The sequence below is a fragment of the Chrysemys picta genome, chromosome 2 (genome assembly GCF_011386835.1).
Source record: "Chrysemys picta bellii isolate R12L10 chromosome 2, ASM1138683v2, whole genome shotgun sequence".
Taxonomy (NCBI): domain Eukaryota; kingdom Metazoa; phylum Chordata; order Testudines; family Emydidae; genus Chrysemys; species Chrysemys picta.
The window spans coordinates 253,952,878-253,972,623 of record NC_088792.1 but is presented as its reverse complement, the minus strand read 5'-3'; the positions used below and the strand labels follow the sequence as shown (position 1 = coordinate 253,972,623).

The following is a 19,746-nucleotide window of genomic DNA, read 5'->3' as shown; positions in this document are numbered from 1 at the left end:
GTGTTAAGGGTATTGTGGTATCCTTATTGTCGTCGGCAAGTCAAGGTCACAGAACTCTCTGCTAACCCATTTTACACCATCCACTATGCCTTATGTTGCCCATCCACTATGCTTCATCACCCAGTCTATTGCTAAAGCGAAGAGAAATGGTGATGACTCACCCCCTTGTCTAACTTCAGCCACAGTATCAAACCTCTCACCCAGGCCTGTATCTGATCTCACTGCACATCTACTTCCAGAATGTAAACTACTTATGGTGGTCCGCTTATCTGGTATCTGGTATCCCTTCTAGCAGTAGTCCCTGGGTTTTCTGGGTGGACAATATTGAATGCTTTCTTAAAGTTGATTAAGATGGGTTTTTGCCACATAGTCACTTTTTCGATGATCTGTCAAAGAGTAAATACAGTATACTCCTGTTTATCTGAAACCCTGCTATCCGGACCTCCATATTATCTGACTCCCTTCCTTGTCGCCCATGTATCTCCTGCTGGAGGATGAGGAAGGGATTCAAATAATGTGGATGTTTGGATAATAGAACAGAGATCACTGGCCAAGACTGTGAGGAGGAGGAGGAGCCCCCAGCTGTGGAGGAGGCCACCTTGGTACTGAATGGCTTCTGTAGCCAGGATGGGGGTCTCTGCAGCCCCACTGCCATGTGTGAGTGAGCGGAGCCACGACAGCAGGGCCGGTGACTCCTGATTCCTGAAGGCGCAAGGTGCAGGAAAGGCTGCAGTCCTGGCTGGGCAGAGTGGAGTCCTGGCCAGGGTCTCTGCTCTGCCCCACCAGGACCACAGCCTCCCCCACTCACCTCATGCCTGCAAAGATGTGGCATCACCAGCCCTGCAGCAGCCCCATTGTATTGCGGCCTAAGGGTTAGGTCAATGGGTTCCAGCTCTCCCTGTCTCCGGAGTCCCTCACCAGTAATCACACCAATGCTATGGCGGTCCGCCTCTCACTGGGTAGCAACTCAGCCCTCTGACCAGATGTCCAGCTGAGTTAGCCCCCTTCCCTTTTCTTTGAGTCCAACAAAATATATACAGCCCAACAGTCCCACAAAAGAGTCTTCAGCCCCCCTTCAGTCCCCAGGAGATGGCACACTCTTGACTCAGGACTTACAGTGTCTTATCGTCTCTTCCTCACTGGGGAGATGGAGGAGGGAGAGTTTTATGCCCCTTCCCACAAGAGGAAGGTTGGTAAGGGAACCTGGGCCTTCCCTCTCTATTGGGCTCTAGCCCATGGCCCAATGAGAGGCAGTAATTGCAAACACTCTGGAGTGTTTCGGAGCTGCCTTTCTGGGCCACCTCCTACCACTTGCTTCCCCACAAGGCCTCAAAGTCCTTTCCTTAAAGTCCAACAGAAAATAGCAAAGACAACCGAATCTTCTGCCCATTTGGGGCTCAGCTGCTAACCTTCTCCTTTGCAGGTTTGCCCCAGCTTCAAACTGGCCCAGGTTCCTGAGTTTCCCTCCCATGCCCGAAGCTGTCGTGCTCTCCCTCTCCCCAGGGTTTCGGGCAGGCTCCTGGTGGACCCCTGTCTCCAATCAGGCTCCCAGCTCAGGGCTCAGCCTCTCAGCCCAAGAGAGAAAGCTCCCAGCTATCTCTCCCCTGGGTCTCTTCCCTGGCCCCTCCTCTAGGGCCTGGGATAGCTGCCACTTGCAGATCCCTCCCATGCAGTAAGGACTTCTGCTGTGCCATTAATCAGGAGCTCTCAAGTTTGGTCTATCCTCCTATTCTGTCTGCCCCCCACTCTGAGTGGTCTTGGCTCCCCTTCAAGCATCTCCTCCAGGAGAACCAGGCTCTGCAGGCGCAGTGGAGCGTAGTCACCTGGGGCAGAACTGTTCCTTAACCCCTTCTGTCCCAGTGTAGGTTTTATACACCCCATCACAGAGGCCTTTGATGGCTGCTCTAATTTCATTGGGTGTTATCAGTCCATCTTCTATTTTTACCTTTGCTTTACTAAGAATGACATGGAACAGAAAGATTACCCATACATCAGAGGTAGAACAAGAAGCAGTGAAAATTGGACTGCAAGTAAATGCAGAGAAAACCAAGATTATGCAGGTAGGAAACTGGACATAAGCTGCAAAGTTGTACGTGGATGGAAAAGAAATCGAACAGGTAGAAGAGTTCTGCTGCCTGTGGAGAGTGATGACATTTGATGGTGGCTGTGATAAAGATATTCATATGAAATTAGGAAAAGCAAATGCCATGTCTGGAAGTATGAACAATATCTAGTCAAACCACACCAAACTAAAGGTCAGATTATACCATGTGATTGTACTGAGCTCACTACTGTATGGAACAGAGACTTAACTGATGACAGTGGGTAACAAAACAAAAAAAAATTATTGGAGGCTGCCCATCACAGATAGCAGAAGAAGATACTACACATTTCATGGAAGGACAAAATAATAAATGTGAGAATAAGGGAGCTGACAGAGCAGTATGTGTTAGAAAATATCATCAAAATTCTCTATTGTAAGTGGGGTTTTATATCAGTTTAATATTAGCTGTTTGTGTTTAGCTTTTAAATAGTTGCAGTGAATATTATACCCTCTGTAAACATGTATTTCATTTAAATGACAAACTGCATCTATTCTGCTTGTGTTTTCTTGCCATCTCACTATTTTAAAGTTTTGCTGCTGGGTCTGCAGTATAGAATTTTTTTTAAAAATGAGTTTGAATGGGCTAATTTGGTTGAATTATCCTCAAATAAAGTTGAACTGCATTTCTTAAATCATTTCAATTTGTTTGCAAATGAATTTTAAATAGAATTTGGCTACCATTAACACAAGTTAGTCCTCTAGGCATTTGGCCATGTTGGCTAACAGACTGAGGTTCTACCGTACTATACATTACGAATGGAGGAATAGCTTTAAACTCCAAAAAGTTTAAGGTGCCACAAGTACTCCTGTTCTTCTTTTTGCGGATACAGACTAACACGGCTGTTACTCTGAAACCTGTCATTATGCAAGGCACTGCATTTAGCCGTATGGAATGGAAATCCATCAACCTCATGAAAAAACTCGTACAGATACAGACAGACATCATCTTCCTTTCCAAATGCAAGCAGATGGACATCATACCAAAAGGACTAAAGATAAAAAATCCATTACAATCTACATATCACACAGACTATGCTGAGAGACTGTGTCACACACTCTCAAAGAAACTGCGAAACCACCTGATCAGCATCCTATACAGCAAACAGGGAAAGATTAAGAATGAGCTCTCAGAACTGGATACTCTCATAAGAAACCAACCTTCCACACAAACTTCCTCATGGATAGACTTTACAAAAACTAGACAAGCCATTTACAAGACAAACTTTGCCTCTCTACAAAGGAAAAAGGACACTAAACTATCTAAACTGCTACATGCCACAAGCAGCCACAACAGTAGTTCCCTTAACCCACCCAGCAATATTGTTAATCTTTCCAGCTATACTCTTAGCCCAGCAGAAGAGTCTGTCCTATCTCGGGGCCTCTCCTTTTGTCCCTCTAGACCCATGAATATGATACAGTTCTGCGGTGACCTAGAATCCTACTTTCGACGTCTCCGACTCAAATAATATTTCCAACATACCTCTGAACAGCATACTAACCCACAGAATCCTCCCTACCAGCACTACAAAAAAAAGGATTCTGCATGGACTCCTCCGGACGGTCGAAACAACAGACTGGATTTCTACATAGATTGCTTCCGTCGACGTGCAAAGGCTGAAATTGTGGAAAAGCAACATCACTTGCCACATAACCTCAGCCATGCTGAACACAACGCCATCTACAGCCTCAGAAACAACCCTGACATCATAATCAAAAAGGCTGACAAAGGAGGTGCTGTCGTCATCATGAATAAATTGGAATATGACCAGGAGGCTGCTAGACAGCTCTCTAACACCACAGTCTACAGGCCATTATCCTCTGATCCCACTGAGGATTACCTAAAGAAACTACACCATCTGCTAAAAAAACTCCCTGACAAAGCACAGGAACAAATCCGTACAGACACATGCCTAGAACCCCGACCAGGGGTATTCTATTTGCTACCCAAGATCCATAAACCTGGATATCCTGGACGCCCCATCATCTCAGGCATTGGCACCCTAACATCAGGCTTGTCTGGTTATGTAGACTCTCTCCTCAGACCCTACGCTACCAGCACTCCCAGCTATCTTCGAGACACCACTGACTTCCTGAGGAAACTACAATCCATCGGTGATCTTCCAGAAAACACCATCCTGGCCACTATGGACGTAGAAGCCCTCTACACCAATATTCCACACAAAGATGGACTACAAGCTATCAGGAACAGTATCCCTGATAATGTCACAGCTAACCTGGTGGCTGAACTTTGTGATTTTGTCCTCACCCACAACTATTTCACATTTGGGGACAATATATACCTTCAAGTCAGCGGCACTGCTATGGGTACCCGCATGGCCCCACAATATGCCAACATTTTTATGGCTGACTTAGAACAACGCTTCCTTAGCTCTCGTCCCCTAACGCCCCTACTCTACTTGCGCTACATTGATGACATCTTCATCATCTGGACCCATGGAAAAGAAGCCCTTGAGGAATTTCACCATGATTTCAATAATTTCCATCCCACCATCAACCTCAGCCTAGATCAATCCACACAAGCGGTCCATTTCCTGGACACTACTGTGCTAATAAACGATGGTCACATCAATACCACCCTATACCGGAAACCTACTGACCGCTACACTTATCTACATGCCTCCAGCTTCCATCCAGGACACACCACACGATCTATTGTCTACAGCCAAGCTCTAAGATATAACCGCATTTGCTCCAATCCCTCGGATAGAGACAAGCACCTACAAGATCTCTATCAAGCATTCTTAAAACTACAATATCCACCTGCTGAAGTGAAAAAACAGATTGACAGAGCCAGACGAGTACCCAGAAGTCACCTCCTACAAGACAGGCCCAACAAAGAAAATAACAGAACACCACTAGCTGTCACCTTCAGCCCCCAACTAAAACCTCTCCAGCGCATCATCAGAGATCTACAACCTATCCTGAAAGATGATCCTTTACTCTCACAGATCTTGGGAGACAGACCTGTCCTCGCTTACAAACAACCCCCCAACCTAAAGCAAATACTCACCAGCAACCACACATCACTGAACAAAACCACTAACCCAGGAACCTATCCTTGTAACAAACCCCGATGCCAACTCTGTCCACATATCTATTCAAGTGACATCATCATAGGACCTAATCACATCAGCCATACCATCAGGGGCTCGTTCACCTGCACATCTACCAATGTGATATATGCCATCATGTGCCAGCAATGCCCCTCTGCCATGTACATTGGCCAAACCGGACAGTCTCTACGCAAAAGAATTAATGGACACAAATCTGACATCAGGAATCAAAATACTCAAAAACCAGTGGGAGAACACTTTAACCTGTCTGGTCATTCAGTGACAGACCTGCGGGTGGCTATATTACAACAGAAAAACTTCAAAAACAGACTCCAACGAGAGACTGCTGAGCTAGAATTGATATGCAAACTAGACACAATCAACTCCGGTTTGAATAAGGACTGGGAATGGCTGAGCCATTACAAACATTGACTCTATCTCCCCTTGTAAGTATTCTCACACTTACTGTCAAACTGTCTGTACTGGGCTAGCTTGATTATCACTTCAAAAGTTTTTTTTCTCTTAATTAATTGGCCTCTCAGAGTTGGTAAGACAACTCCCACCTGTTTATGCTCTCTGTATGTGTGTATATATATCTCCTCAATATATGTTCCATTCTATATGCATCCGAAGAAGTGGGCTGTAGTCCACGAAAGCTTATGCTCTAATAAATTTGTTAGTCTCTAAGGTGCCACAAGTACTCCTGTTCTTCTTTTTGCGGATACAGACTAACACGGCTGTTACTCTGAAACCTTTAAACTCCAGTTTCTTGTAGCTGGGCAAATTGTATGGCCTTTGTAAATAGCTGTCTAGGTTAACATTTCACAGTGTTTCAATTTTATTAGACACACTTAATGGCAGATGCCAAAGAACACATTTTTTTGTGCAGTAGTTTTTCTTTAATCATGTAATGGTGAGTTTGCTTTGACACCCAGATAGACACTGTGACAATCCTCATTGATCCTAAAGACTGGTTTAGACAGTGTTCCCTTAGTATGTTTTTGGCGTGGATCTTTGTTTTTAACTGCTTCTCTGTTTAGCTGGGCATAAACAGAGAAGCAGTTAAATAATGCATAAATATGAGCATTGTCTTTATTCTTTCCTATTAGGCTGCATCCCATACTATAAATAGCTGTATAATTCCTGCTTGCTTTGCAGTGTCCAGGGTGACACTGACTCATTTTTGCTCTATGTGCTATTTGGATACTGTTTACTGTATACCTTCAGCCTGCCTATTTTATGTGGTCTCGTTCCATATTTATTGTTGCTAATCATCCAAAGATCCCAACAATTTTTCATCTTAGCAACATGAAACTCTCTCTCTCTCATTGGATTCATTTTCCAGCATGGACTTTCCAGTGGGTGAATCCAGTCTCATTTTATAGTGTTGTGTTGTTGCATTGCTTAGTTATATGTTGCCCTGCAGAATATTAAAGAGTGCAATTTACCTACCTTGCCTTTTATGAATTTGTGTTTTCCTGCCTTTTTCAGGACAGAAGCAGAGTACGGTAAACAGAAGAGGAACTATTCAAGAGGCAGCGTACAGCAGGCGGTATGTACATAAGAAAAGTTATGAATTTAGGGTAGACCATAGATGGGGGTGGGCAAACGTTTTGGCCCGAGAGCCACATCTTAGAATAGAAATTGTATGGCAGCCCATGAATGCTCACAAAATTGGAATTGTGGTGTGGGAGGGGATGAGGGCTCTAGTTGGGGTGCAGGCTCCGGGGTGGGGCCACAAATGAGGAGTTCAGGGTGCAGGAGGGGGCTCCGAGCTGGGGTGTGAGGGTGGAGTATGGGGGGGGGTGAGGGCTCCGGCTGGGGAATGAGGAGTTTGGGGTGTAGGAGGGCGGAAGAGGGATCGGGCTGGTGCAGGGGGTGGGAGGAGTGAGGGCTCCAGCTGAGGGTGCGGGCTCTGGGATGGGGCTGGAGATGAGAGTTTTGGGGTGCAGAAGGATGCTCTGGGCTGGGATCGAGAGGTTTGGAGGATGGGAGGGGGATCAGGGCTGGGGTAGGGGGTTGGGGCACAGGGGGAGGCTTGGGTGCAGGCTCTGGGTGGAGCTTACCTCAAGCGGCTCCCGGAAGCAGCAACATGTCCCTTCTCTGGCTCCTATGTGGAGGCGTGGCCAGGCGGCTCTGCACGCTGCCCCATCTACAGGTACTGCCCCTGTAGCTCCCATTGGCCGCGGTTCCCGGCCAATGGGATCTTCAGGGTGGTGCTTGGGGCGGGGGCAGCATACAGAGCGGAGTCGCCTGGCTGTCCCTATGCATAGGAGCCAGAGCGCTGGAGGGGGGCCCTGCTGCTGCTCCTGGAAGCCACATGGAGCGGCCTCCAACCCTGCTCCCTGGCTGGAGTGCCGGAGCGGGGCAAGCCCCAAACCCCGCTCCCCAGCAGGAGTTTGAGGGCCGAATTAAAATGGCTGATGAGCCGGATCCGGCCCGGGGACCGTAGTTTGTCCACCCCTGCCATAGATCCAAGGAATCAGTACTCATTCTTAAAGGCTGAAATGATACGTTATTAAAAGCAAAGTTTCACATTTTAAATAGAATAAAGGCAGATTGTGAGTGTAAGGCCACAGCCCAGTCATAGGGTGTGTGCGGAACCGTACCACTCCAGATGATGTCCCTAGGGCATTGTGTGTGAGGCCGATAAATTGCCTCTACAGCACCAGCAAGATATGGGCAGAGCGCCCCAGTACATACCGTGAGAGGGTGCAGCATGATTCAGCCCCACTGCCCAATGTTGAGGGAGGGCAGGGACACAGCTTTGCCCTTATTTGTCTTCTCTCCGCATCCTTTAATGGTGCTAAATGCCACTGTTGGTGTTACCATTACACAATCCTTAGCCGCCAGAGATGAAATTCTCCCCTGTGCAGAGGGACAGCACAAGGCTGAACTTAAGGCCTCCAGCATGGACCATTTTGTTCTAGGGCCTTGGCTACACTTACCCGCTAGTTCGGCAGCTGGCAATCGAACTTCTGGGTTCGACTTATCGCGTCTAGTCTGGACGCGATAAGTCGAACCCGGAAGTGCTCGCCGTCGACTGCGGTACTCCAGCTCGGCGAGAGGAGTACCGCGGAGTCGACGGGGGAGCCTGCCTGCCGAGTGTGGACCAAGGTAAGTTCGAACTAAGGTACTTCGACTTCAGCTACGTTATTCACGTAGCTGAAGTTGCGTACCTTAGTTCGAATTAGGAGGGTAGTGTAGACCAAGCCTAAGTGACTTGCCCAGTGTCACAAAGAAAGTCAGTGTAAACACTGGAAATAGAGCTCTAGTCTCCTGCTTCCCCGTCCAGTCACCTGGATCATAGCATCTTCATGTGGTGATTCCTACCCGAGTACAATGACAACTAATCATTTGTTCTATGCTTTAGTGTTGCACCGTTCTGTTGCCATGGCCCGTCACTGCTCTGTGACGTGCATTTTTCTACTGGTGGAGAATGTGGAGAAATCATCTGTAGTTTTCACTTGCAGTTGGGAGATGAAGGATCTCTGTTGTGATTGACTGAATAGTATTATTGTGACAAAGGATACAAAAGCACTTAACACAATCAGTCCCCCTTTCATTCCATGTATGGAATAGTTTTCAGTTCCCAGTTAAATTCAGGTGAAAGAGAAATAATAAATATTTCTTGTATATAAATTGTTTATATATTAAATATTACAAAGTCAGTGCAAATGACTTCTGCCAGCTGTCTTTCATTTACCTTTGGCGGGCTCCAAGGCTCACAGAAGTTAATAGAAAGACTCCTATTGACTTCTTTGGGTGTAACAATGGGCACTTAGCGTCATTTAGGCATTGAATTCAATTGAACTATTCACAGAGTAAAGTTAAGCATGTGCATGAGTGTTTGCGGGATTGGAGAGTTGTATTGTGTATATCTCTGCCTATGAATTGCCACCTGAGGCAAACAAATCATAATTCTATTTATTTTTTTAGGGGATTGGTGATAAAAACTGGTACAAAATATCACCCCTTGAGAGCTTTCATGCAGATCTGTGTATTTATACAATCCAGATTAAAAGTTTGGCAGAGTGTGAGAGGGGATCATGATAGTCCCTATTGTCACCTAAACCTTTTTGAGGGGTGAGGTAGGGAAAGGAAAAGAGGCAATTTTTTTTGTTTTCTTTCTCTGTGGGGCAATGCTGTTTGTTATTCTGCAAATGCATGGGGATGTAGTAGTTGCTAATATTGTAGTAGTGACTAATGTATGTCTCAGTGTCAAGGCAATGCAAGATGGGTAGGTTCTACTATGAAAGCAGCCTTTGTGCTTGGATTTATGCAGGTAAAACACATTCATGGTGTAGATGTCCAAAAATAAGTGTTTTGAAGCATGTGAAAAGATGGATATGCAAGTTTAGAGAACAAGTTAAGGCTGCTTTGGTCTATGGCTATTGAGGCTGTTACGGATAAAGACCATAACAGTTCAGCTTCTGCAGATTTATAAAAAGGTAATAATAGAAACTTACTTGTCAAAAGCAACAGAGAATCCTGTGGCACCTTTAAGACTAACAGATGTATTGGAGCATAAGCTTTCGTGGGTAAATGCCCACTTCGTCGGATGCATGTAATGGAAATTTCCAGGGGCAGGTATAAATATGCTGGCAAGAATTAGTCTGGAGATAACGAGGTTAGTTCAATCAGGGAAGGTGAGGTCCTCTGCTAGTTCAATCAGGGAGGGTGACGTCCTCTGCTAGCAGTTGAAGTGTGAACACCAAGGGAGAGAAACTGCTTCTGTAGTTGGATAGCCATTCACAGTCTTTGTTTAATCCTGATCTGATGGTGTCAAATTTGCAAATGAACTGAAGCTCAGCAGTTTCTCTTTGGAGTCTGGTCCTGAATTTTTTTGCTGTAAGATGGCTACCTTTACATCTGCTACTGTGTGGCCAGGGAGGTTGAAGTGTTCTCCTACAGGTTTTTGTATACTGCCATTCCTGATATCTGACTTGTGTCCATTTATCCTTTTACGTAGTGACTGTCCAGTTTGGCCAATGTACATAGCAGAGGGGCATTGCTGGCACATGATGGCATATATAACATTGGTGGACATGCAGGTGAATGAACTGGTGATGTTGTAGCTGATCTGGTTAGGTCCTGTGATGGTGGTGTTGGTGTAGATATGTGGGCAGAGTTGGCATCGAGGTTTGTTGCATGGATTGGTTCCTGAGTTAGAGTTGTTATGGTGAGGTGTGTGGTTGCTGGTGAGAATATGCTTAAGGTTGGCAGGTTGTCTGTGGGCGAGGACTGGCCTGCCTCCCAAGGTCTGTGAAAGTGAGGGATCATTGTCCAGGATGGGTTGTAGATGACAGATGGTGCGTTGGAGAGGTTTAAGCTGAGGACTGTAGGTGATGGCCAGTGGAGTTCTGTTGGTTTCTTTCTTGGGCTTGTCTTGTAGCAGGAGGCTTCTGGGTACACGTCTGGCTCTGTTGATTTGTTTCCTTATTTCCTTGTGCGGGTATCGTAGTTTTGAGAATGCTTGGTGAAGATCTTGTAGGTGTTGGTCTCTGTCTGAGCAGTTGGAGCAGATGCGGTTGTACCTCAGTGCTTGGCTGTAGACAATGGATCATGTGGTGTGTCCGGGGTGGAAGCTGGAGGCATGAAGGTAGGCGTAGCGTCGGTGGGTTTTCGGTATAGGGTGGTGTTAATGTGGCCATCACTTATTTGTACGGTGGTGTCTAGGAAGTGGACCTCCCGTGTAGATTGGTCCAGGCTGAGGTTGACGGTGGGGTGGAAGCTGTTGAAATCATGGTGGAATTCTTCCAGAGTCTCCTTCCCATGGGTGCAGATGATGAAGATGTCATCAATGTAGCGTAGGTAGAGGAGGGGCGTGAGTGGACGAGAGCTGAGGAAGCGTAGTTCCAGGTCAGCCATAAAAATGTTGGCATATTGTGGGGCCATGCGGGTGCCCATGGCGGTGCCACTGGTCTGGAGGTATATATTGTCTCCAAATTTGAAATAATTGTGCGTGAGGATAAAGTCACAGAGCTCAGCAACAAGTTGTGCTGTGTCATCATCAGGGATACTGTTCCTGACAGCTTGTATTCCATCTGTGTGTGGGATGTTTGTGTAGCGAGCCTCTACATCCATGGTGGCTAGGATGGTGTTTTCTGGGAGGTCACCAATGCATTGTAGTTTTCTCAGGAAATCAGTGGTGTCACGGAGATAGCTGGGAATGCTGGTGGCATAGGGTCTGAGCAGAGAGTCTACATATCCGGATAGTCCTTCAGTGAGAGTGCCAATTCCAGAGATGATGGAGCGTCCAGGATTTCCAGATTTGTGGATCTTGGGTAGTAGATAGAATAACCCCGGTCGGGGCTCCAAGGGTATGTTGAATTGTTCCTGTGTTAGTGTAGGGAGTGTCCTGAGTAGATGGTGCAGTTTCTTAGTATATTCCTCAGTGGGATCTGAGGAAAGTGGCCTGTAGAATTTGGTATTGGAGAGTTGTCTGGCAGCCTCCGTCTGGTAATCAGACCTGTTCATGATGACAACAGCACCTCCTTTATCAGCCTCTTTGATTATAGTGTGTAGCTGGATAAATTGACGATATTGCTGGGTGAGTTAGGGGTACCACTGTTGTGGCAGGTAGGAGTTTAGACAGTTTACGGTCCTTTTTCAATTTGTAGAGCGGTGAAGTGTGTAGTGTAGATCTCCTGTCTCATTTTAGTGAAGTCCATTTCTGTGGAGGGTTGGTTATTAATGTCTCCAGGTTGGAGAGCTTTTTTTTGATGTTTTCCTGTTTGCTGTATCGGATGCTGATCAGGTGGTTCCTCAGTTTCTTTGATAGTGTATGGCATAATCTCTCACTCTGGTCTGTGCAGTATGTAGATAGCAATGGATTTTTCACCTTCAGTCCATTTGGTATGATGTCCATCCGTTTGCAGAAAGTTGTGCAGAACGCAATGCCATCCACAGCCTCAGAAACAACCCTGACATTATAATCCCTCCCTGATTGAACTAACCTTGTTATCTCCAGACTGATTCTTGCCAGCATATTTATACCTGCCCCTGGAAATTTCATTACATGCAACCGACGAAGTGGGCATTCACCCACGAAAGTTTATGCTCCAATACATCTGTTAGTCTTAAAGGTGCCACAGGATTCTCTGTTGCTTTTTACAGATCCAGACTAACACGGCTACCCCTCTGATACTTACTTGTCAAAGAAAGTGGTTATTTTCACCTGTTTTCATATATGACCAGATCCTGCGGTCCGTACCTCCTATTGAAGTCAATAGGAGTTTTGCCTGTGTCAAGCCAGCAGGATCAACCCCATGATGGCTAAAGCAGTAGAAACTACTCCTACAGTGCATTTTAAAAAAACTTTCACTCTAATTTAGCAACTTTTGAGTATCGGAGGGAGAGAAAGATGAAAAGATCTTATTACCAAAGAATGGGGAAAGATGTCTGGTCTAAGCCAGAAAACAGATGCCAGAAGTGCTTTCCTACTGTCCCTTCTGCGAAGACTAACACTATGAGACCTTTCTCTATTATCTCTGGAGGAAAAAGTTAATGAAGCATCTGCCAGAAATATGGCATAACAATGTGTTCTACAACAGCACGTTCCCATGCCAAGAGTGAAACTATGAAGCCCCCTCTCATGAGCCATTCTTTTGATTCTGGTCTGAATTGTGCTTGTCCTGTAATAAAAGTGAAGGCAAGCAACTAACTCTGGCAATTTAATCTGACAATTACAGTTTATCCATCCAACCATGTGAGGCACAAATTAGCTGCTGCTGGTGAGTTGGACAATGATTTAAAGGCAAGAGATACAGAGATGTCATGTTCAGTACCAGCAGGGAAAGGAGATAGAATCGGTTGTTTATTGTGTCCAACTTCAATACAGATGATATTTTTTCCTCAGCTAAATAATACCTTAGGAGAAGCATTGAGAGTGGGGAATGAAGGGGGAGTGACAGTCAACAGTGTTTGGATGATTAGTCCATTTCCTCATTCTGGAGGCCCCCCAGGTGTTCAGACACTATATAGTTCTGTGATGGTAACTCTAAAAACCATAGAACCACCTAGAGATGATTGGCTGAAATGCTTGCCCATGTACTAGTCCAACAGGCTTGGCATAGGAGATTCAAACAGTGGGGCCCAATGTTACATGTAGAAATGAAGCATTGAAAAAGAGTATCCAGAATGCCAACTGTGAACAATTTCCTCTGTCACACGGAGCAGCCACGTCACTGACTGTACAAGGAAGTTTGGGTCAGGTATGCTCAATATTTGTCTTGGAGACATTTCTATTTGTATGAGAATGCACCCTTACTAACAGCTCTACATTTCTTATATTTACGAAGGCAATGAAATCAGGTGACATTTTAAAACAAACTGTGACTCCTGTGACTAGCTTTTCATGCTTTGTATGGTTAGCAGGGGCTTGTTGCTCTGAGTTGGTTTCTGTATCTTATTTTCACCAGTTAAGGCTGTAGAAATATGCTGCAATTGGCCACCCATGAACGGGTTGCAAAATACTACAGTAATTTACAAAGGAAAATAGTTTCCCATTGCCAAAAGCTAATCTGCCTTTAAGTGCTTCAGTGTAATGGAAAGAATTGTGCCAGAATCAAGAAGATTCCAAGAGGGGAAAAAACAATGCAACAGGCTGGTTTCTGAATGTGGACGATGAAACATAATGTCAAATATGCTGTCGACTCATTTTTCAAAAATAAAACAGGCTACTCATCAGGAGCCAGTTCATGTAACAATGACATTGAGTGTTGCTTATGTGAGAGGTCTCAATGCTGGCAAAAAAAAAAAAAACTCTCAAAAAACAAAAGAGGAAAAACCCCTAGTATTAATTAGCTACTATAATATTAACTAACAGCAGTTATTTGAATAAGATAAGCTGTACAAGAGTATACAACAGCAGCCTCAGAAAACTTCCAGCTCTGTTCCATATGCCTTTATTTATAAGTGGAGACTTGCAGTGAGCAAGTTTTGAGCTGAGGATTATTTAAGTGTTGTCATCCACCTTAAAATCAAGCTTCTGTGTGATATTTTGACCCTAATATATATTTGGGAGGGGGCGTCACATTTGGGGCGCAACCCAGACTAGTAAGGGGTTATATCACCACCTGCCCTGCAACCATAGGCCCTTCACAATGCTTTGCTGCTGTCGCTCCCAACCTGGGCCCCTCACAAACATCCAAACAACATGCAGAGCACATCCTGAGTGTCTGTGTATAGCTGCAGCCTGCCAGTAACACTCCAGTCACACTCTGGCTTCCACCAGCCTGGGTTACCACTTGCAAGGTGACCCCAACACACTCCCAGTCCTTCTTCCCCAAAATGTGTGTTCTGCGCTGTCCAGATGTTAGAGGTCCATTGCTCTGGTAAGGGGTCAATCAATAGTCAACCATTTGCTTTTTAACTGGAGTTACCCAAACATTGGATCAGTTTTGATTAAAGAATAAAACAAGTTTATTTAACTACAAAGAGCGAGATTTTGCATGAGCACAAGTACAAGCTATTAAAGTCAGAAATGGTTACAATAAAAATAGAGAGAAAACGCTTTCTAGTAACTAAAACTTAACAAATTAGACTCTGTTCAAGGTAAAATCCTTACCACGCGTTCCTAGCAACAGGGCTGGCAAAATTCTCACCTCAGAACTCCTCCCAAAGTCTGATTCCTTTGTTGTCTTAGGTTAGAGAGAGTGAGAGAGATAGGGGGAGAAAGAAAGAGAGAATATCTGGGGTATTTTGTCCCACCCTTTGAAATGCATTTTCCTGAGGGTTACCCCTTGATAAAGTTCCTTCCAGCTTTGATGACACCTGGCTAGAGGCAGCGGCTTGTTCTTTGTTTCTGAGAAAGAAATTCATCCCCTCTCCAGACCTGTCTGGTAAACACATTTGAGTCATAATTTCAGCTTATGTTCATCATGTTGCTTACACACATTTCACCATAATATTATTGACCAGTGAGTTATTAGTTTTCAAATGATACCTCAAAAGGCATATTTTGTACAAAGATTATTACAATAGTGTGTAGGGTGTGAAAACCATGATATATACGGTCAGGGGATTCTTTTTTAGTTTAGGGTGTTTGGGTCTTGGGTTTTTTGTTTTGGTTTGGTTTTTTTTGTTTGGCGGTTTCTTATTTTCCCCCCTCTCCTTTTCTCTCCACCCTTTTTCAGTGGCAAAATGGAAAAAGGAAAAAGAGGGAATAGAACTAAAGAAAGAAAATGCAGTGGGGGATGGATGGAAGGAAAAACAAAATTTTTCAAAAATAAAAATGCTTGCATCCCAGAAATTGTGATTTTAAAAAAATTATGAAAAACTTTGAATAAACAAAAATTGTTTCTGTTCAAAACTTTGGAACTAAAATAGTCTGGTTTTTTTTTTTCATTTTTCAATGAGCTCTTGTTACAAGCAGCACCTGAGATCATTGTAACTGAAGGAAATTTGAAAGAAAAATACCTATTTTGTTTCTTTCTTTCTTTGGTGTACTTGATGGCACTTTGTGTATAGTCGGTTTCCACTGTGGTTGTCAGTCAGTAAAGCTCTGATCCTGCAAACACTTAAGTGTACCTATTTAACTTTACTCACATGAGAAGTCCCAATGGGAATAAGGTTATTCATGTGCTTAGATGATTGCAGGATCAAGGTCCTAGTTTTCCCTGCTGTTTATGTGGGTCTTCCACACGGTAAAAGGAGAGAAAAATATTTAGAAAATTGGAAAATATGATTGTAAAACCACAAAAATATTGGTAGTAGGACTCAGGGACAAGTGCAGTACCTGAAACTACTTGTAATACAATATATGTAATTAACTAGCTATGTCCCTTGTATATATTACCCCTAAGGATATCCAAGTTCAACAATGAATTAAGCATTTTGCATAATGCTATAGGATTTACTGATGGGATTAATAAATTATGGCATTTTCCCAGCAATTAACACTAAGGTCTTTCATCTGTTGTAAATATTAACAGTGTGTCCTGGTATTACAGTGACAGCAGTGTGGAATTCATGCAAGAGTGCTTTCGAGTTCAGCACAGCTGCTACTGCTCCAGGGCCAATTCCTAGCGACAGGGCTCTGCAATGAGCTACTCTGGGGGGCAGGACTGGGGAGGAAAGAATTTTCACTCCCCTGGCTTCTGAGCAATACCAGAGCCTCTTCTAAGATGTCACTGCCGCTTCAGAGCTGTAGAAACCGGGCAGCTTGTATTTGCTTAGAGTATTTGCAAAGCCACAGGCCTACTGTCCCTCCCCTGTCTTGCTCTTCAAAAAAACATGTATGCTGGGGGGCAGAGACCATCGTGGAGCAGAGCATCATGGATGGAGGCCCCCAAAACCTATTCCTTCTCCCCAGTTTCTGCAGTGTAACTGCATCATTTCCATGCATAGACGTGGGGGCATGATTTGGTACTTAGTGGTAAGCTGGTGGAGTTTGTATTTTCATATCCCAGTACGGGTCTCAGCTGCAGGGCTGGAATTAAAATTAAAATTATTGCTGGGATATTTTTAAAACGTAACTGAGGAACATAATTCATCTATCCAAAAAAATCTTGCTATTTAAATATAAGGAATCAGATCCATCCCTGTAACTATACTGCAATCTGTAGGCTAAATTCACCACAACAAATAAACCAAATACACCGAAGCATAAAGAATGAAGGATAATGTACACCAAGACTATCAGGCTGAAAGAGGGAAATAGCAAAGCAGTAAATATCACTTACATTGGAGTGTGCCCTATGATCTGTTCTGCATGATTCAGAGAGAAAACTCACTGTGTTTTAACCTTGTGTTCCCTGCTTCAGAGCATAGACGCTGAATTGTGCCATACAAATACACTAACTTCTGAACTGTGCTTACAGAACCACAGCCAGGTGCAAGACAAAACCTGCACATATTTTGGCTATTGTGCAGATCCCAATTTGTCCGGGTCTGTTCACATAAATCAACAGCCCTGAAGGTAGGTGATGACAAAATGCTAGAATTATTCTTGTTAATTAAATAATCCCTTCTGTGAGACATTACGTCAAAACAGTTTATAGGTCTGCTGGAGTTTCTGGGGGTCTCCACAATTCCCCTATAACACATATTAGATAACTTTATCTTGGGAATTAATACTAGGTGCTATTGCTCATACTATAAACCTTACATTTGCTGGGTCTTCTCACTGCTTGAAAAGACAGCGCCATTAAAAAAACCCAAAAGCTGTAATCAAAGTTATCTGACCATTCTATAATTAAGAGTACAAATTGTTGGTTCTTGGGAACTGAATCATTATTGCTCCTTGAGAACAGAAATTACTGGTGCTAACGGCTATCACAAAAATGGAGAGCTTGGGATTTTCTTATAATGCTGCATTCATGAGAAACCATCTTCCACCTGATTTGACTTGAACAATAATTCTTTCACTAGCCCATCATTCGTGCATGGGAAGTAGTGAACCACTTTTGTTTTATGGTTTTCATTTCAAAACCTCTGCTGCTTGTAATGCCTCTTAGCTGTTTGAAAAATAAACATGGTTTTTTCTCATGGGTTTTGTCCATCCTATTTGTCAAAGAGAGCAGAAGTTAACATGACTACATTTGCTGAGCTCTGTCTCAGACTCTCTTTCTGTATCTATTTTGTTGGTGCCAATAGGAACATAGCCAGCTTTTTTAAATACAAAGTGAAACGTGTTGGTTTTGGTTTGTTACTTTTTTGGTTTTGTTTGCTTTTTAAAAGCAACAGAATTATGGATATTTTAAAAAGGACTTTAAATATGTAAGAACTTCCATGACAATTTTCAGATGTAGTTATAGTAAAAAAAAAAAAAAAAAAAAAAAAAACAAGGGAGAGAGTCATCAGATCCTCATCTGGTGTAAATTGTTGTAAAAAGTTGCTATGTTGGTTTACATTGGTCTTCTGTATGTACAAATGTCGTCTTGTGCAGCATAAGTGCACCCTGTATGTATTCCACTTAGCTTATGGCCGAAATAAAATGGATCTATTGTTAGCACTGCGAAGCCAGTACAGCGATGGGAGAATGAACTGGATTCTATTCCTCCTCCTGTACCATCAACAATCAGCTAAGCTTTGGTTGCAGAATCTTATTACTGGTGGTGACGATATAAAAGGCAGAAAGAAAACAGATCACAAGGCGAGTTTACACCACCAGAAGTTAGAAAATTAATTAATGTAGTTGCAAGTGGAGGATGTTTGAAATGGAGTCTCTGCACAGTGTTCAGCCAGGATATTTGGTGATAGAAGCAAGCAGAGACTTTCTTGTGATGCTCTGACCTTCTGCTCGTGGAATTCAAAGCATAGATAAGACCTTGCTAACACCCAGGATCTTATCAGGCACGAGATGGCTGATCTAGCTTGCATTAATGATTCCTGGCGGATGATACGGCAGGCCCAGTTTGTATATTCAGTTCATCAGAAATCAAGGAATGATGGATTATTGGATGCTTTTCTAAAAGATCTGCTCTAGGAATTATTGTGGGGAAGTTCTATGTCCTGTGTTACACTGTAGGTCAGACTAGATGATCACAGTGGTCCCTTCTGGCCTTGGAATCTATGGCTCTGAGAGGAGATGAGTTGTAACCAGGGCCGGCTTTAGCAGGTGCGGGGCCCCATGCCGGGACACAAATTGTCTTGCGCCCCCCCCCCAACTCCGCCCCGGCCCCGGCCCCTCCCTGCCCCATTGGATCCCTCCCCAAATCCCCGCCCTGGTCCCGCCTCCAGCCCCGCCCCCTCACTGGACCATTGGATCCCTCCCCAAATCCCCATCCTGGCCCTGCGTCTTCCCCAAGCACGCAGCATTCCTCCTCCTCACCCCTCCCTCCCAGGCTTGCGCTGATCAGCTTTATGGCAGCGCAAGTGCTGGAGCGAGGGGGGAGAAGCAGGACGCGGCTTTTAATATTTTTTTTCCTGCTCCCCCAGCAGCCCCGGACATTGCGGGGACCTCTTAGGCACGGGGCCCCATTCCGGGGAATCGACTGAATCGGCTTAAAGCCAGCCCTGGTTGTAACCATTACATAAGAACATAAGAACGGCCATACTGGGTCAGACCAAAGGTCCATCTAGCCCAGTATCCTGTCTTCCAACAGTGGCCAATGCCAGGTGCCCCAGAGGGAATGAACAGAAAAGGTAATCATCAAGTGATCCATCTCCTGTCGCCCATTCTCAGCTTCTGGCAAACAGGCTAGAGACACCATCCCAGCTAATAGCCATTGATGGACCTATCCTCCATGAATTTATCTAGCCATTCTTTTTGCATCACAACTCCAGTAAGTAGGAGAGCTACAATCCCAAAATCCCCTCCCAGAACTGAGCAGTCATACACCACTGATCCTGGTGTCATCTCTCCTTGTTCACTTATGGTGCAGGAATCTGCTGATGCAACAGACTCTGTACTACTATTCCAGCAAAGAGGAGAGAGAGCACCAAGGTCTCTAATTTGGTTATGAGATGGTTGGGTCTTCCTTCCCTTCCTCCTAATTGTGGAAGGCTAGATTTCTTCACCTCAACATGCTAGCTTCATCCCTGTTCTTGCATTCTCCCCAGCTGTGATCAGAACCCCGCACCCGCTCCTGCTGGGAGATCAGGGAGGTGATATTCCCAGGG

At 44.5% G+C, this 19,746-nt stretch overlaps 2 protein-coding genes across 2 annotated transcripts in view; both read left to right on the top strand.

The window, feature by feature from the left end:
* LOC101933747 (uncharacterized) overlaps positions 1-5,926 on the top strand; it is a 159,511-nt gene extending 153,585 nt beyond the window's left edge. The window contains exon 2 of the mRNA XM_065582219.1: positions 3,504-5,926. Within this exon, the coding sequence (XP_065438291.1) occupies positions 3,850-5,610 (1,761 nt within the window). The 5' untranslated portion in view covers positions 3,504-3,849 and the 3' untranslated portion in view covers positions 5,611-5,926. The remainder of the gene's footprint in view (positions 1-3,503) is intronic.
* The window catches only part of NCALD (neurocalcin delta), a 226,808-nt gene that overhangs the window by 104,886 nt on the left and 102,176 nt on the right, over positions 1-19,746 (top strand). The window contains exon 3 of the mRNA XM_024109431.3: positions 6,670-6,730. The gene's annotated coding sequence lies outside the window, so the exon portion shown is untranslated. The remainder of the gene's footprint in view (positions 1-6,669; positions 6,731-19,746) is intronic.